The 12,833-nt window shown below is 39.6% G+C and overlaps 1 protein-coding gene across 4 annotated transcripts in view; it reads left to right on the forward strand.

The window, feature by feature from the left end:
* Positions 1–800: 800 nt before the first annotated feature.
* TAX1BP1 (Tax1 binding protein 1) overlaps positions 801–12,833 on the forward strand; it is a 57,102-nt gene continuing 45,069 nt past the window's right edge. For 3 of the 4 annotated variants that reach the window (XM_068674270.1, XM_068674273.1, XM_068674272.1), the window contains exons 1-2: positions 801–961; positions 3,409–3,592. In XM_068674270.1, coding sequence (XP_068530371.1) covers positions 3,416–3,592 — 177 coding nt within the window. In that variant the 5' untranslated portion in view covers positions 801–961; positions 3,409–3,415. Of the gene's footprint in view, positions 962–1,201; positions 1,445–3,408; positions 3,593–12,833 lie in introns of those variants that run through there. The other variant, XM_068674271.1, reaches the window with a different exon arrangement.

The raw sequence follows: 12,833 nt of genomic DNA on the forward strand, positions 1-12,833 counted from the left end.
TGAGAAATTATTATGTACCTAAATCAAATGGTTACCTAATAACCTGTGGTACACATGAAGACGTAAGGTTGGTTTCTGAAACGAGAAGTGCAAAGTAGAAGCATGTCGAGCCATTAACCTTCATTACTTGAAAGGGGAGCTTCTATACTCCACCTTGGTTTCATTTCCATCAGGAGTGACCATAAACAAGCCCGTGATCTTGTCTACAACTTAAGTCATAGGTTTATGACCTAAACATGGCCTGTTCACTGATAATACCAATGAAAATACAGAAGAAACAGCAGCAGTAAAGAGGCAAAGGTGACTTTGAAGACCATTTGCGGGAGCCGTCCAAGCTCAGCGTACTGGGACACGTCCAGCGTGCTACTGGCAATTACTCATCCCTGCTGGTTGTTACTCAGCCCCTTTGTTCTGGTGAATCTCCTACAACTCGACTGTGTATAAAAACCTGGCAGAATCAGTGCACTTATGAGGTGACGTGCTTTAACGGGGCTTTACCAGTTTGCGCAAGCAGAACCGTGTATGCATTTACAACCTCTCTCCACCTCACTCTTCCCTCGGCTGCACGCCTTGCAGGTCCCAGGAAAGACCCTCAAAGAGTGGGAGACAGCGGGACACCGACACAAGGTGCTCAGTGTTTTGGGAGCGGGATGGAGGACGACGACACGGCTGAATCGGGGTACGCCAGCATTACACGAGGCGTGCTGTAACCACCCTCACGCATGAGGGGGCTTAGGCAGGGGTTTTATGAAAGCAACAGCCCCGTACCAAGCCCTACACCCTCAGCAGGGTCTCCCCACCCCTGTTCGCCCCACTCTGCCCACCGGGCTGAGGCGGCCGCTTCCCCGCCCCCGGCTGAGGCAGGGCCGGCGCTGGAAGTGACGCGGGGCGGGCGGAGCTGCTTGGCGCTGATGGCGGAGGCCCCATGTTGATGTCCCCGGCGTCCTCCGCGCCTGCCGAGGTGAGGGGAGCCGCGGGGGCCGGGCTGAGGGCAGGGCACGGCTCGGCGACCCCTTCCCCACCGCCTCCCTCCGGCCGCCGGGCTGGAGGGGGGAGGCCGGGCAGCGGGCAGCCGTGCTGCGCCACCGGGAAGCCGCCCCCCCGGCGGCTGCCTGGGGCTGGGGGAGGGAGAGGGGAGCCGTGCCGGGGCTCCCAGGGAGGGAACGGGGCAGAGGAGGGAGGCAGCAGCGGGGTCCCCCCGTCCCCGAGGGCTGAGGAGGGGTGGGGAGCGTGGGCAGGCAGCGCTGGGGGCTCCGGGAGGAGCTGGGCTGCGGCTTCGGCGCTTTCCTGCCCGACCTGCTTTTCCTCCTGCCGGCGTGTAAAGGCCAGCGGCCGCCTGCCCCCGCCAGAAAATCGCTTGTCATGGCAGTGATGGAGCCCTAACGTGGCCCTTCCTCCTCCTCCTCCTCCTCCTCCTCGCCTCTTTCCCCACCGGCGCCGTGAGGTGAGCGGGCGGGCAGCATCCCCGCCGCCGCGAGGAGACGGCCTCCCCTCGGCCCCGGGGATTTTCCTGACGGGGAGCGCTAATCCCAGGCTTAAAGTTCGCCGTAGTTCAGCTTCGGGCCTGGAAACCAGGCCAACTGCGCCAAAAAATTATTTATTTATCACTTGCTTCTTTGTAATGTGTACCCGTAATAGATCTACCGTTTTATATTGATTTGTTTATAAACAGATCTGTGTAAATTTTACGTGTTATCAGATACTGCTCAGTTACTAAAGTGAAGGAATTTGTTACACCTGATGAAAAAAAACAAAACTGAAGGCTGTTTTGTTTCTTTTGGAGTCGTAGAAGCTCAATCTTCTTACCATTTTTTAGTTTGGGATGGGTTTGTGAGGTGTCTCGTGTGCCATCTTCTGTTTTGAAAACTGTGGGACTTTTCAGGGTTCTACTATGCTGGAAAATTTCCTTCGCTTCTGTACTCAGAAGTTCTCTAACAGGTGGGGTTTGAGTGAGACTTGCTGTTTTTAAAAACATATTTTGTTGTTTACCTTATTTTTTTGCGTAAGTTCTCGTGAAAATTAACAGATACAAAAGGACCGAAGGCAAGAATTTAGGCATTTAATCTTTATAGCTGTGTCATTCAGGGCACAAAACTGCTGACTTGTGCTTTGTGTCACTCTGTTTTGGAGAGTAATAAGCTGCTTCTGAGTGACGAATACCTGTTGGCTTCAGAACGCGCTTTTATTTCCGAAAACACGAGTTCTTTGCTACTTATTTCCTGACTGTTGAAAACAACATTTAAAAGGCTGTGGGAAATATGCAGACAGCCTTTAATCTTTGAACTTCGTGAGACTTGCAGTGGCCCGTCCCTTTTTGGGATTGGTTTCCACATATATCTTAATAAAACTGGTGTATTATGTCACTTGCTTGGCAGTTACCTCATTCTGTCAGTGTAAAATAACTTTTAATAGCAATGGCAAGAATAGGATGCCTCTTCTTTCTAGAAATATGCTAGATATCCAAGGCCCCAATCCAACTAGTACAAAACATTTTGACAAACTTGTGGTTGTAGATTTAAATCAGGCACCTGAAACTTATCAGTTGCCTATCTTTTTGACAGATATTGCTCAATCTGAGAGATGAACGTTTTTGGTGTGCTTGTGAAGCCTCTGGCAATGCTGTAATTTTTAGCGCAATGTATCCTGAATGAGGTGGTGAATAGAAAGGGTGCTTAAAAGCTTTCACAATCCAACTGAATTAGCGTTAATCCGTCAGACTGCATGCAGATATAAACGTTCTCACTGTCAATGTAGTCCATTGTTTATGGTAAACATGCAGGACTGGGGACATGTGGGTTACAGTGGGAACAATAAAAGATGCCCACAGACTGCTAAAGAGAGAAGAGATCAGAATCTTTTGAAGAAGAGGGAAAAAAAAGGCTTTTTAACTAAACTTTAAAGACATTTTAACAAACAAGAAAGTGGAGCTTTGTTATTTTCACTGAGAGGGGAACAAGAATTTCATTTATGAAAATGCTGTCAAAAGTACTGAGCATTACAGATTCTGAGAAGTGTTTGAAGTTAAGGGAAACCACGGAACTTTGTTTCTCCTTCCCTGAAGCATCCAGAACCATTAAGGACATTTCATCCTTACCCTGCTTTGTTTTCCCACCACTTTTATTTCCCACTTTCTGATATTCTGTCTGTGATACAATACTAGGAACGTCTCACTAAATGATGCTCTCCTCATCTTGATGTCATCGCTAAAGTGCCTGTGCTTTCATTCTGAGAACTGATTGTTTTGGAGTGTAGCTGAGGCAATGTATTTTGTTGGGCTTGGTCTATAGCTGTCTGTTCTCAGAACAGAACAAATTGTTTGTTTGTCTCGGTCTGGTATATTTCAAATAGATTTCTAACTGATTTCATTCCACTATATTGAAGTAACAACTTACATGATTTTTGTTGCAGATCAATCATGTCATCCTTTCAAGAAGTTCCATCTTCAGCTAATGCTTTACAGACTTCCAATTTTGCACATGTGATTTTTCAAAATGTGGCGAAAAGCTATCTTCCAAACACACACCTTGAATGTCACTACACTCTGACCCAGTTTATCCATCCTCATCAGAAAGACTGGGTTGGTATTTTCAAGGTAAGTAAAGTTTGTTCTATTCATATTTCTCACATGTTCACTGTCTTCTCTTACCAATTAAAAAAAGGAAAAATCCAACAATAGAAGTGCCCTCATAAACTCAAGTGGAACATCACTTAAATGATGTATAAGTAGCTGCAATTAGAGTCAGAGTTTTTTTGACAGAGATGAGACTGGACACCAAAACTAGAGTAATGAGTATAGTACGTGTGTGCTGGAGTAAAGGGAAGCTCTCATAAAGTGGTGTGGTGCAGAATTAAATGGAGATGATACAGGAAGAAATGTGTGGTCATAGAATGACACTGTGAGCATGACTCTATGAAAAGCGTGAGCCAGAGTAAATGTGAAGTGTGTGTGGAAAGAATAAAGCTAAGCTGAAGATGGTGTGACCCAGGCCCCTGACTCATCTGTGTTGCTAGAGCAGGATGAACGGTGCAGATCACAAAAGCTGTTCAAAACAAACCCTTGAATAAAGGAGGAGAAGAGAGGCCATATCAGTTGCCTCACATCAGCGACTTATTTGGAGTTGCTTTTAAAGGTAGTCTCAAGAGATTAGAAATTGATTAATTCTTACATCTGCTCCTATTTAAGATGTTGATTACATTTCTTTGTCGATTTAGCTCATAGTAGATGATTCTTGTATGCCTTATTTGAATAGTTAGTAGCAGCTTTTTGGGGGGCTTTAAAGAGGAGATACTTTGGTGGGGAGGGGCTAAATGTAACAGACTGTTTTGTTATTGAAGTCCCTTAGAACTGTCCACCGATAGCTGAAGAATATAAAATCTTGACTGTAGTCATTAAATTATTGGAAGAAAGCAGTAACTACGTGCAGGCAGATTTCTCTAGTGAGAAGTGTTTAAAAATATGTACATGTTTTGATTTTCTGATAAGTTTTGACAAATAGGAGTGTGACTCAGCATGGTTGGTGTTCAGTTGACAGCATTAATGAAACAAACAGAAAACATTATCAAAACTTTAAAGGGAGTGCTCTTCAAGTTACACAAGTGTTATGAAATTATTTAAATGTATGTTGAGAAATGAATGTTGTGGCTCTGTGTGTGTTGCTCTAAGTGAGGCAGGCAAGTAGGACCCTAAAAATACTGATTAAAAAGTAAAGTAAAAAAAGTGTGAAACAGTTTTTCAGTGACCGCATGAAACACTGTGTACAGAGTACAGATATCCTTGATTTTATCATGTCTGTGATGGTAGATATCATAACCTGTTGAGGTATGAGTTGTTTTTTTTCTTTTTTTGTTTTTTTCTGCTTTGGTAATAGCAGGTAATATGGCTTTGGCAGTTGTTTGAGGAAGGCTTTGAGATGACATGAGGTAGCAGTGCTGCTGGAAGAAATGCTTTCCCTTTCTTTTTACTCAGAGTGGTTTATTTCTTGTGTTTCCTGTCCTTTGCTTGAAGCAAGCTCTTGTGTGATGGACCAAATTAGGAAATTGATTGAGGTTAAGACCAACGTTTTGGATTATTTTTAATAGAATTCCCCAGCAGAATTTCCAGTTCACCCTGTTCTCATCAACACAAGGGAAGGAAGCATTGCGAAATAGGGAAAAGGAAGAAAGTTGTTTTCTGTTTGTGACTGTGTCATATTCGCTGTTATGAATATACCATCTTACTATAGTTGCATTAAATGAAGCCAGCTGTATCCTTGCCTATGAATATATATCAGATTAGTACAGAAAATAAGCACGAACTAAGATTTTTCCTGTGAATGTTTTGTTGGTGGTGTTTCTAATGTGGACTTCCCATTTTAGGGGGCAGTGGCTTTAACAGTAGTTTTAACAGTATTGTCTCCTGTGTTTGCTCAAATGGTTACTTAAGAATTTTTTTATTGGACTGAACAAAATTCATAGGAACCTTTTTAAGTGATGGTTTTCATTTAGATTGCAAGTCCATTTCTTCAGTGGCAATGATGTCTTAATTGTTAATTATTTGTATCTTTATACCATTCTGCTTGTTTTGCTAATCTAGCTGTTTTTGCAGCTGCACAGTGAAATGGATCAGGGAAGTAATCTGACAGAAAAATGCCATCCCTCCTTTCCCCATTTTTTTCCACCTTGTTTCCCAGCTGCTTTTGGTTCCTCACCATGTGACACAACGGGCAGCTCTGTTGGCATCACTGTGGTGGGAACAAGTAGATTAGGAAGGACAGGGGCTAGGCCTGATTAATTGGCATAGTTGCTTAATGTGGAATGACAATCTAAGTTCATTTTTCAAATCTTTTCAAAATTCTTTGAAGAGGGACTTTTAAGGGTTTGGTTTGTTGATTTGTTTCCTTTTTAAAGGGGATTAAGCTAGTAGTTCCAGAAGCAAAAACTATTTCCTATACTGACTCCTAAATTCTAGCTTGTGAGTTTTTTAAATGTTTCCGTAGTGTGCACCACATGTCAAATAGCCCATTTTTATTGTATGTGTGATTACTGTAGGATTTAATTTTGCCATAGTGTTGTGCAGCGTATGTGAAAAAGAGATATTAAAAATGGAATGCTTGGTAGAAGCCAGAAATTACTTATAGGTGCGTGTTTTTTTTTTTTTCCTCCTGTGTGGCTTATTGTGGTTACTTACTTGTTTATAGATTTTTTTTTTCACTTTGTTATGTCAATCTTTTCCACCCGGTATATGTCATTTTCAGTTTTTATTTTTAACCCCCTCTTTAAATGTTACCAGTTCTCGGTGTCCACTGAATGTTCCATTTTCATCACTGAGTACAGTTTCTGTTTAGAACTGTGATATGAAAATGACTTCAATGAAAGGGTACCACAGCTGGTTACTTCATGTTGCAGTAGTTTATTTACAGATATCCTCTTAAGGTTATTTTACAAAGCTTAAAATAAGGGGCAAGAGCAAGATAATGCACTTCCTAGCTGTTCACAATCAGAGGCATTAAAAAGTCTTGTTGGGAGGTAGAATAGGCCTAGAATGTCAGACCCGAGCTAGGGATTTGTGCAATATTTGTACAATATTATTACAAAGAGCTGAATAAATCCCTAAATTTCTTCTGAAACTTATCAGATTCTATCAATTCTCTCTGTGTCCTGTAGATAGAATATGCTTTTTCTGTTGTTGCTGGTGTAATTTAAATTGCTAAATGCTGAAATTTCGTAATGCTGAACAAAAGGCATTCCTTGGTGGATATGAAACTGTTCCCAAGAAAATTGTCTTCTATTCTTAATGGAAGCGTGGTGTTCATAAATTAAAAGGATAGTGTTGTATATGCACCAATTACTGTATAGCAGGATAGTTCAGTTATACCAGTTTCCTTATAAACTAGGTGTATATAAAGGTCATAAACATGGGACTGCAATTCTGGCAGATTTTTTTTTGGAAAAAGTACTGTCGTGAAGATGATGTTACCCTTGTCTTTGTCATTTGAGTGTAAGTTTAGAGTATACAGCCTTTTTATTCTTTCTGTACATATCCTTCTTTTTCTTCCTTGTTCCCTACAGGATGCTTGAAAACAGTTTTAAATTGATTCTCCCAATCTGTTGTCGTTCATTGCTGCTATTTCTTTTCTGCTTTTGTGGTGTTTTGGAGGACCATCTGCTATCAAGCACCAAGTTCTCCATCAGTTTTATTGCTGATTGTTACTAAAGGGGGGACAAAAAAGTTCTACAGCTGAGTACTGGTTTAGTGCTCAGCATGTACTTTCTTACCCTGAATCCCTCTTTGGGATATTTTGTGGGAGCTATAATTTGAGATCTGCTTTCCCTCTATTGGATGTTTCTGTGCAGAAGAACCAGAGTTCCTAGTGTGGAGTTGAAGAGGAGAAGGCTTGTTCTTCCTGAAAGTGTTGATAAGAGATCGGTATTTCCAGAATGATCTAAGCCCAGTGCCCCCCATCATCCTCTTCTCCCCTTCTGTTTTGACTAATTGAAATCTGGAAAGGCTCCTAGGGTAATCTAAATCTAAACCTTTGAAATGAGGAAAACCAATTAATATGTATACTGCATCTGTTTGCAAAAATTGGCTGGTAGGTGGTCCTAATCTCCGGATGGGAAGTCTACAGTTTGTTACTTTATTTTGCAATAAAGTGAAATAATCATGTGGCCACATGATATTTTTTTCATTATTAATACATAATGCCCAGACTTGCAGAAGTGTTTGAAAAAAAGTGTTTGGCTTTTAGGAAGAATTGCTTATGCCTCTGTTTAGGGCATGTGCGGGCAAGTAGGACTCACAGATGTGAAGTATACAATAGATGCATGTTTACTGTGCATCTCAAAGGCACAACGAAGTAATGTTTGGGATGTGATAAGATATTGCTCCAAGAGAGTAGAGTTACAGATGTATGTGTTTATGGCGTGCATCATAATAGCATCTAGGTTTCTGAAGATTTAATTTTGCTGAGGTCGGCACGCTGGAAAAGTCTGTAATATCAGCAGGGAATCTTACACGTTTAAAGATAATGGTTTCAGTTTTGCTTTCTCATTAGTTACCTAGTCCCTCAAACCTCTCAGTTCCCATTGTTATTTTTTTCTTAAGTCATCTGCATTGCTGTTCTTCTAGGGTGTTGACTTTAATTTTAGACATAGTTTGGTATTGACTGTCTCAGTGTACCCCTAGAGAAGGAAATTTGTTCCTATTGTATACATTTTTAATATCCACAAATTAAAAACAGTGATCTGGCTTTCTGGTATCTTAATGTATATATATATATTAAAAAAAAAAAAAAGGGTTGGGAAAATCTTGAAAGATTATTTGTACACAGTAAGCACAGACTTGCTCTGAAAGGCTACTCATTATTTAAGAGGCCACACCTCAGCTACTGTTTGTATATATTGGTACAATGCATGTGCTTACGTGCACCTTCATTTCTCGCTCTGCAGTTCCCTGATTTATAGTGGACCTCAAATTTAGCTGTCTGTGCTCAGAACCTCTGTAAAATCAGCAGTAGGTTGAATGGACAGCTAACAAATAGCTTGGTTGCTGTGTTGTAGCAAAGCAACATAGATAGGCTTTTGTGTAGTCCTCTGGGTTAGTTTGCTTTGAACTTTGACTACAAATACCAGCACAACTTGTGTGAGCAGTTTCAAAGTCCTGGTTTTGTCAGAGATTGATATTCCAGATAAGAATTACTTCCATATCTACAGATCAATTGTGAAGTGTAGGGCAACAGCTGGATGTGTTATTGACCACATGCATGCCGTAATACAATTTTTCTGGCATGGAGTCATCACTGCACAACAGGATATGATGGATACAGAAATGAGTAGCGAACAGTATGTGCTGTTTTTAAAATAGTAGGGAATAGAATTACCGGAATTCGGAGTGTTTCAAGAATTACGATGGCCGCCAATTAGAGCGATTCTCTTCTGGTTTGCCTTCTTTGGAAAGATGCCTCAAATAACTGAGATAATATTTTTCTTTAAAATAAAATTAAAAAAATAAAACTCCGCGATACCATCATTCACTGTTTCCTAACTAGACAGAGAAAGATTAGCTGGGTTTACGTGGTGCTACCTTTGATAAGAAGTTCTGACATTCAATCCAAAGTGTCACTGATTTTCTAAAAATATTTATTGTGGTAGGTTTGTGTGTTAAGAGACAAAAATGGCATAACAAAGTGGCCAGTAGAAATAATAATAATAATAATAAAAAAAAAAAAGTTGTGCTACTTTATAGTTTTCATGAAATGTGATGGTATAATAATACTTGATTAATCACCCTTTTTACTACCTTTCTATGCTTATCTTTTAAAGCAAACAGTAACTTCGTTGCTCTTTGATCTGTCATAACATTTCCTTGGGCAGTCATTTACATATGTATCAGGTTTTCTTTTTAGAGCATTCCTATTTTTTCTGTATTTATTTTGATTTATACCCAATAGGAGAGAAAGTTGATCCAATGGTCTAGGCACTTTGTCAATGCTATTTTGACATATTCCTCTGAACTATGAGGTAGAAATACAACCAACAAGAGATGATAATAGGGTAGGAACCTGATAGTACCTTGATACAGCAAGAAATGCCATATGTTCTCAATAGCCTGGGTTAAAAGATTACCTGTACGTGTTTATAACATTCAGCAGAGATGGACAACTTTGGGTTTGGGCATACGATTTTCTTCTTTCAGAGGCAGTTCATGTATTCTTGCTGTACTGAAGAGTACTTTGCCAAATTACATTCTAAACTGCATGGTTTCCCTTCTGAATTACAAAAAGGACATAATAACATCAACAGAGATAAAATTATTATTATTATTTTAGAATTGCATCATATTAAGTATTTACAATAAAGGCCAACTGGTTATGCCTGCATTGGTTCGGCTAAACAAGTGTTTCCTGGGTTTGCTTCTGTGCTCTGTTGCTGTTACCTCTCTGCACAACACATGTACCAAGCTGCTACCTTACACGAATGAAAGCTGCTGCTCGTCCAGTTGCACGACAGCTTTCTGAGGTTAGTGGAGCAAGGGCCGAATTAGCTTTTCTTGCAGTCGTGTGCCCTTAAAGCTGTCATGTTAAGACCAAGTTGCCTGACTTTGTGAAGGCGTTATAAGGGAAAGCACAAAATTAGGGTGGAGGGATGGAAGCATTCATTCCCCATGTTCATCTAAAACTGAAGAAATTAAAAAGGAAGCTCGAAAGTATTTTTACGCTGTGCAGTTGTAAGACAGTAACTCTTACACTCTTTAAGTCTGTACACTCTTTAAGATAAATCAGATGTAAGTTAAAGGAAACAGAGCAAAACTAAAATAGTTGGTCATTACTTTTCCTCAGTAGTGTATTATTGAGAAACAGAGAATTTCTAACTTTATGACTTTTTTTTTTGTGTGTGTGACTCTAATCATTTAGTTTACTAGTTAGCTAATTTTCTTCTAGCTACTTGGTGGGAATGTACTGCGGGTGAAATGTAAAAATTTCACTGTGGGCTGTTTTAATGAGAAAAGGGTTTGTATGTGGGGGGCAGCACAGAAGAAGAAAGAACTGTGACACCTACGTAGCTATTGGTATAGGAAGCGCTGCCTGGTGTGAGCATTGCAGACGTTTCAGTTGTCCCCACTCACCCAGCCAGTGTTAGACATCTTAAACTTTGGTAAACTTCAACATTTCCATTGTGACTACAGATTTGGTTTACATAACTAAAAAGTAGTTTATGATGTCTTAAAATGAAATAAGCCCTTTTGCTCAGAAGTAGGAAATAGGAATATAGCGAACGGATTACTCTGTAATGACCTATTAAAACTTTCAGTTTTATGGGAACAAAGTGAACTACATAAACTAAGTATTGTTTGAGTAACACGTTGTACATAATAAACTAAACTCATTATGACACGATGTTTAATCATATATTTTGTGTTTGGTTTAAAAACATGGGTAGGGACGGTGTAAGTAGGGTTTAGATTCTGGACTATTAATCTGTTGGTTAACGTATGGAAAGCAAGAGCGTTGGCACGTATACACAGCTTTTCCTTTTGAAAAAGGATTTCTGAGTAGAGCTTGTGAGAATTAAAAGTAGAGAAGCGGAGGGGCTAGAAGGATGTACTGAGTACCAGGTTAGTAGCAGAGAATTTAATTCTGGTTAAAAAATATGTGTAAAAATTAAATACATATATGTTTATGTGTATATGTACGGTTTAGGAGAGTTGCATCATCTAAGTCTTGTTTGTTCTTTTTGCTAAGAAATAAGGACATTAATAATATTTCGAGTTTTTAACTCTGAGCAAGATACTTTCAGGGTTTTCAGTGAATTCCTTAAAAAGGGATTCCTTATAGCATCAGCACAGCCAGGCAGTGCATTGGATGTTGGGCTTGAGGTCAGAGTTCACAACAGGTCTTATGTTCAGTTTGATGGGCCCTTCTCTGTTTTCCTCCTCTGAACTTCAGAAACTAATATGCTAGATTTCTTGTGTACTTTATAATGTTTGTGTACTTTATAATGTTTGTGTACTCGAATGTGGATGTTGTAATATGTGCTGTTGACACATTTTTAAATTCTACTAGTAGTAGACTGTGCCTTTTGCACTCCTCCTTGCTCGCAGGAAGGTTCACTGTATGTCCTATCAAGATTTCTCATTTATATAATATTTCTGATGGGAAGAAAGTGTATATTTGATAGTGTATGCTTCTTTCAGTTTTAACACTTCGGAATTTGGCTTTATTAGTAGTTGACAGTGCTTTTTATTTTTTAGTTATTTATTTTTTTCCATAGTTACTATTATTAAGGGTATCCCAACAGACTTTTGGCACAACAACAAAGTCTGTAGCTGTTCTGATCCAAATACTGTTTTACATGATGGTGCTCTCATATTGAAGGTCTTATTCCAATTTTTTAGATTTTTGTTTGTTTTGAGGGAGGACTGGTTTTTGTTGCCTTTTTTTTTTTTTTTTTAATGCAAAATACTATTCCAGTTAATAGTATCAACTAAAAAAAAACAACTATAAAATTATTTGTCTGACTTGTTAATGTGCCATTTTAATCAGTATTCTAATGAAAGTTTTTGTTTTTGTTTTTACTTTTGTGTATGTTAGAGTACATTCTTGTAGGAGAATAGGGCCGAAACTTCGTGTGAGGCCTAAACAGGAATTAAGTGTGAATTTCCATCTCTTTCCCTCCATTTCCTTTTTTTTTTTTTTTTTTTCTTTGGACAGCTTTTATGTTCAAGATATTTATGTCAGTAAATATGTTTGCAGCTTGAATAGTTAGATCATAACTTTTTAGAACTTGGTCAGTAAGTGCAGGAAGCAAAAAATGAACTGATGTGATCTGCAATCAAAGTTCTCTGGGGCATTTAAATAGCATGTAAACAGCGCCTGGATTTACTTCTAATGTGCACTCATCTTGTACTTCCAGTAGAGTACTGGAGAGTTTGGACAGGCACTGAAGAAGCCCTGCTTCTTTCTGTTTTCATGCTGATGGCTTCTCAAATATTGGAGGCTTTCTTTGCATCTGCTTGTTACAGCAATTTCCAATTCTTTATGTAAAATCTGTGTTTGAAGCTTTTCTGCTCTATTACTGTTCAGGGATTTTCCTGGGTACCCCTGCATAGATAAGTTTGTAGATATGAATAATGAAAACAGATTTAGGGTTGGATTTTTTTTTTTGTTCTCTTAACAAAGTAGTTTATTTGCTGCTGCTGTAAGTGCAAATGCAGCAGGGTCAAAGGAGCCACGTCACCGCAAGAACTGGGGCATAAGTTGCAAAAGGTTTGCAGGGTGGCAGGATAAGCCCTCACCTGCTACTTGAACATCATTCTATGGAGAATATATTTCTGAAAATGAAACGTTAGGTCTACT

The sequence above is a fragment of the Anas acuta genome, chromosome 2 (assembly GCF_963932015.1).
Source record: "Anas acuta chromosome 2, bAnaAcu1.1, whole genome shotgun sequence".
In the NCBI taxonomy this organism is placed as follows: Eukaryota; Metazoa; Chordata; class Aves; order Anseriformes; family Anatidae; genus Anas; species Anas acuta.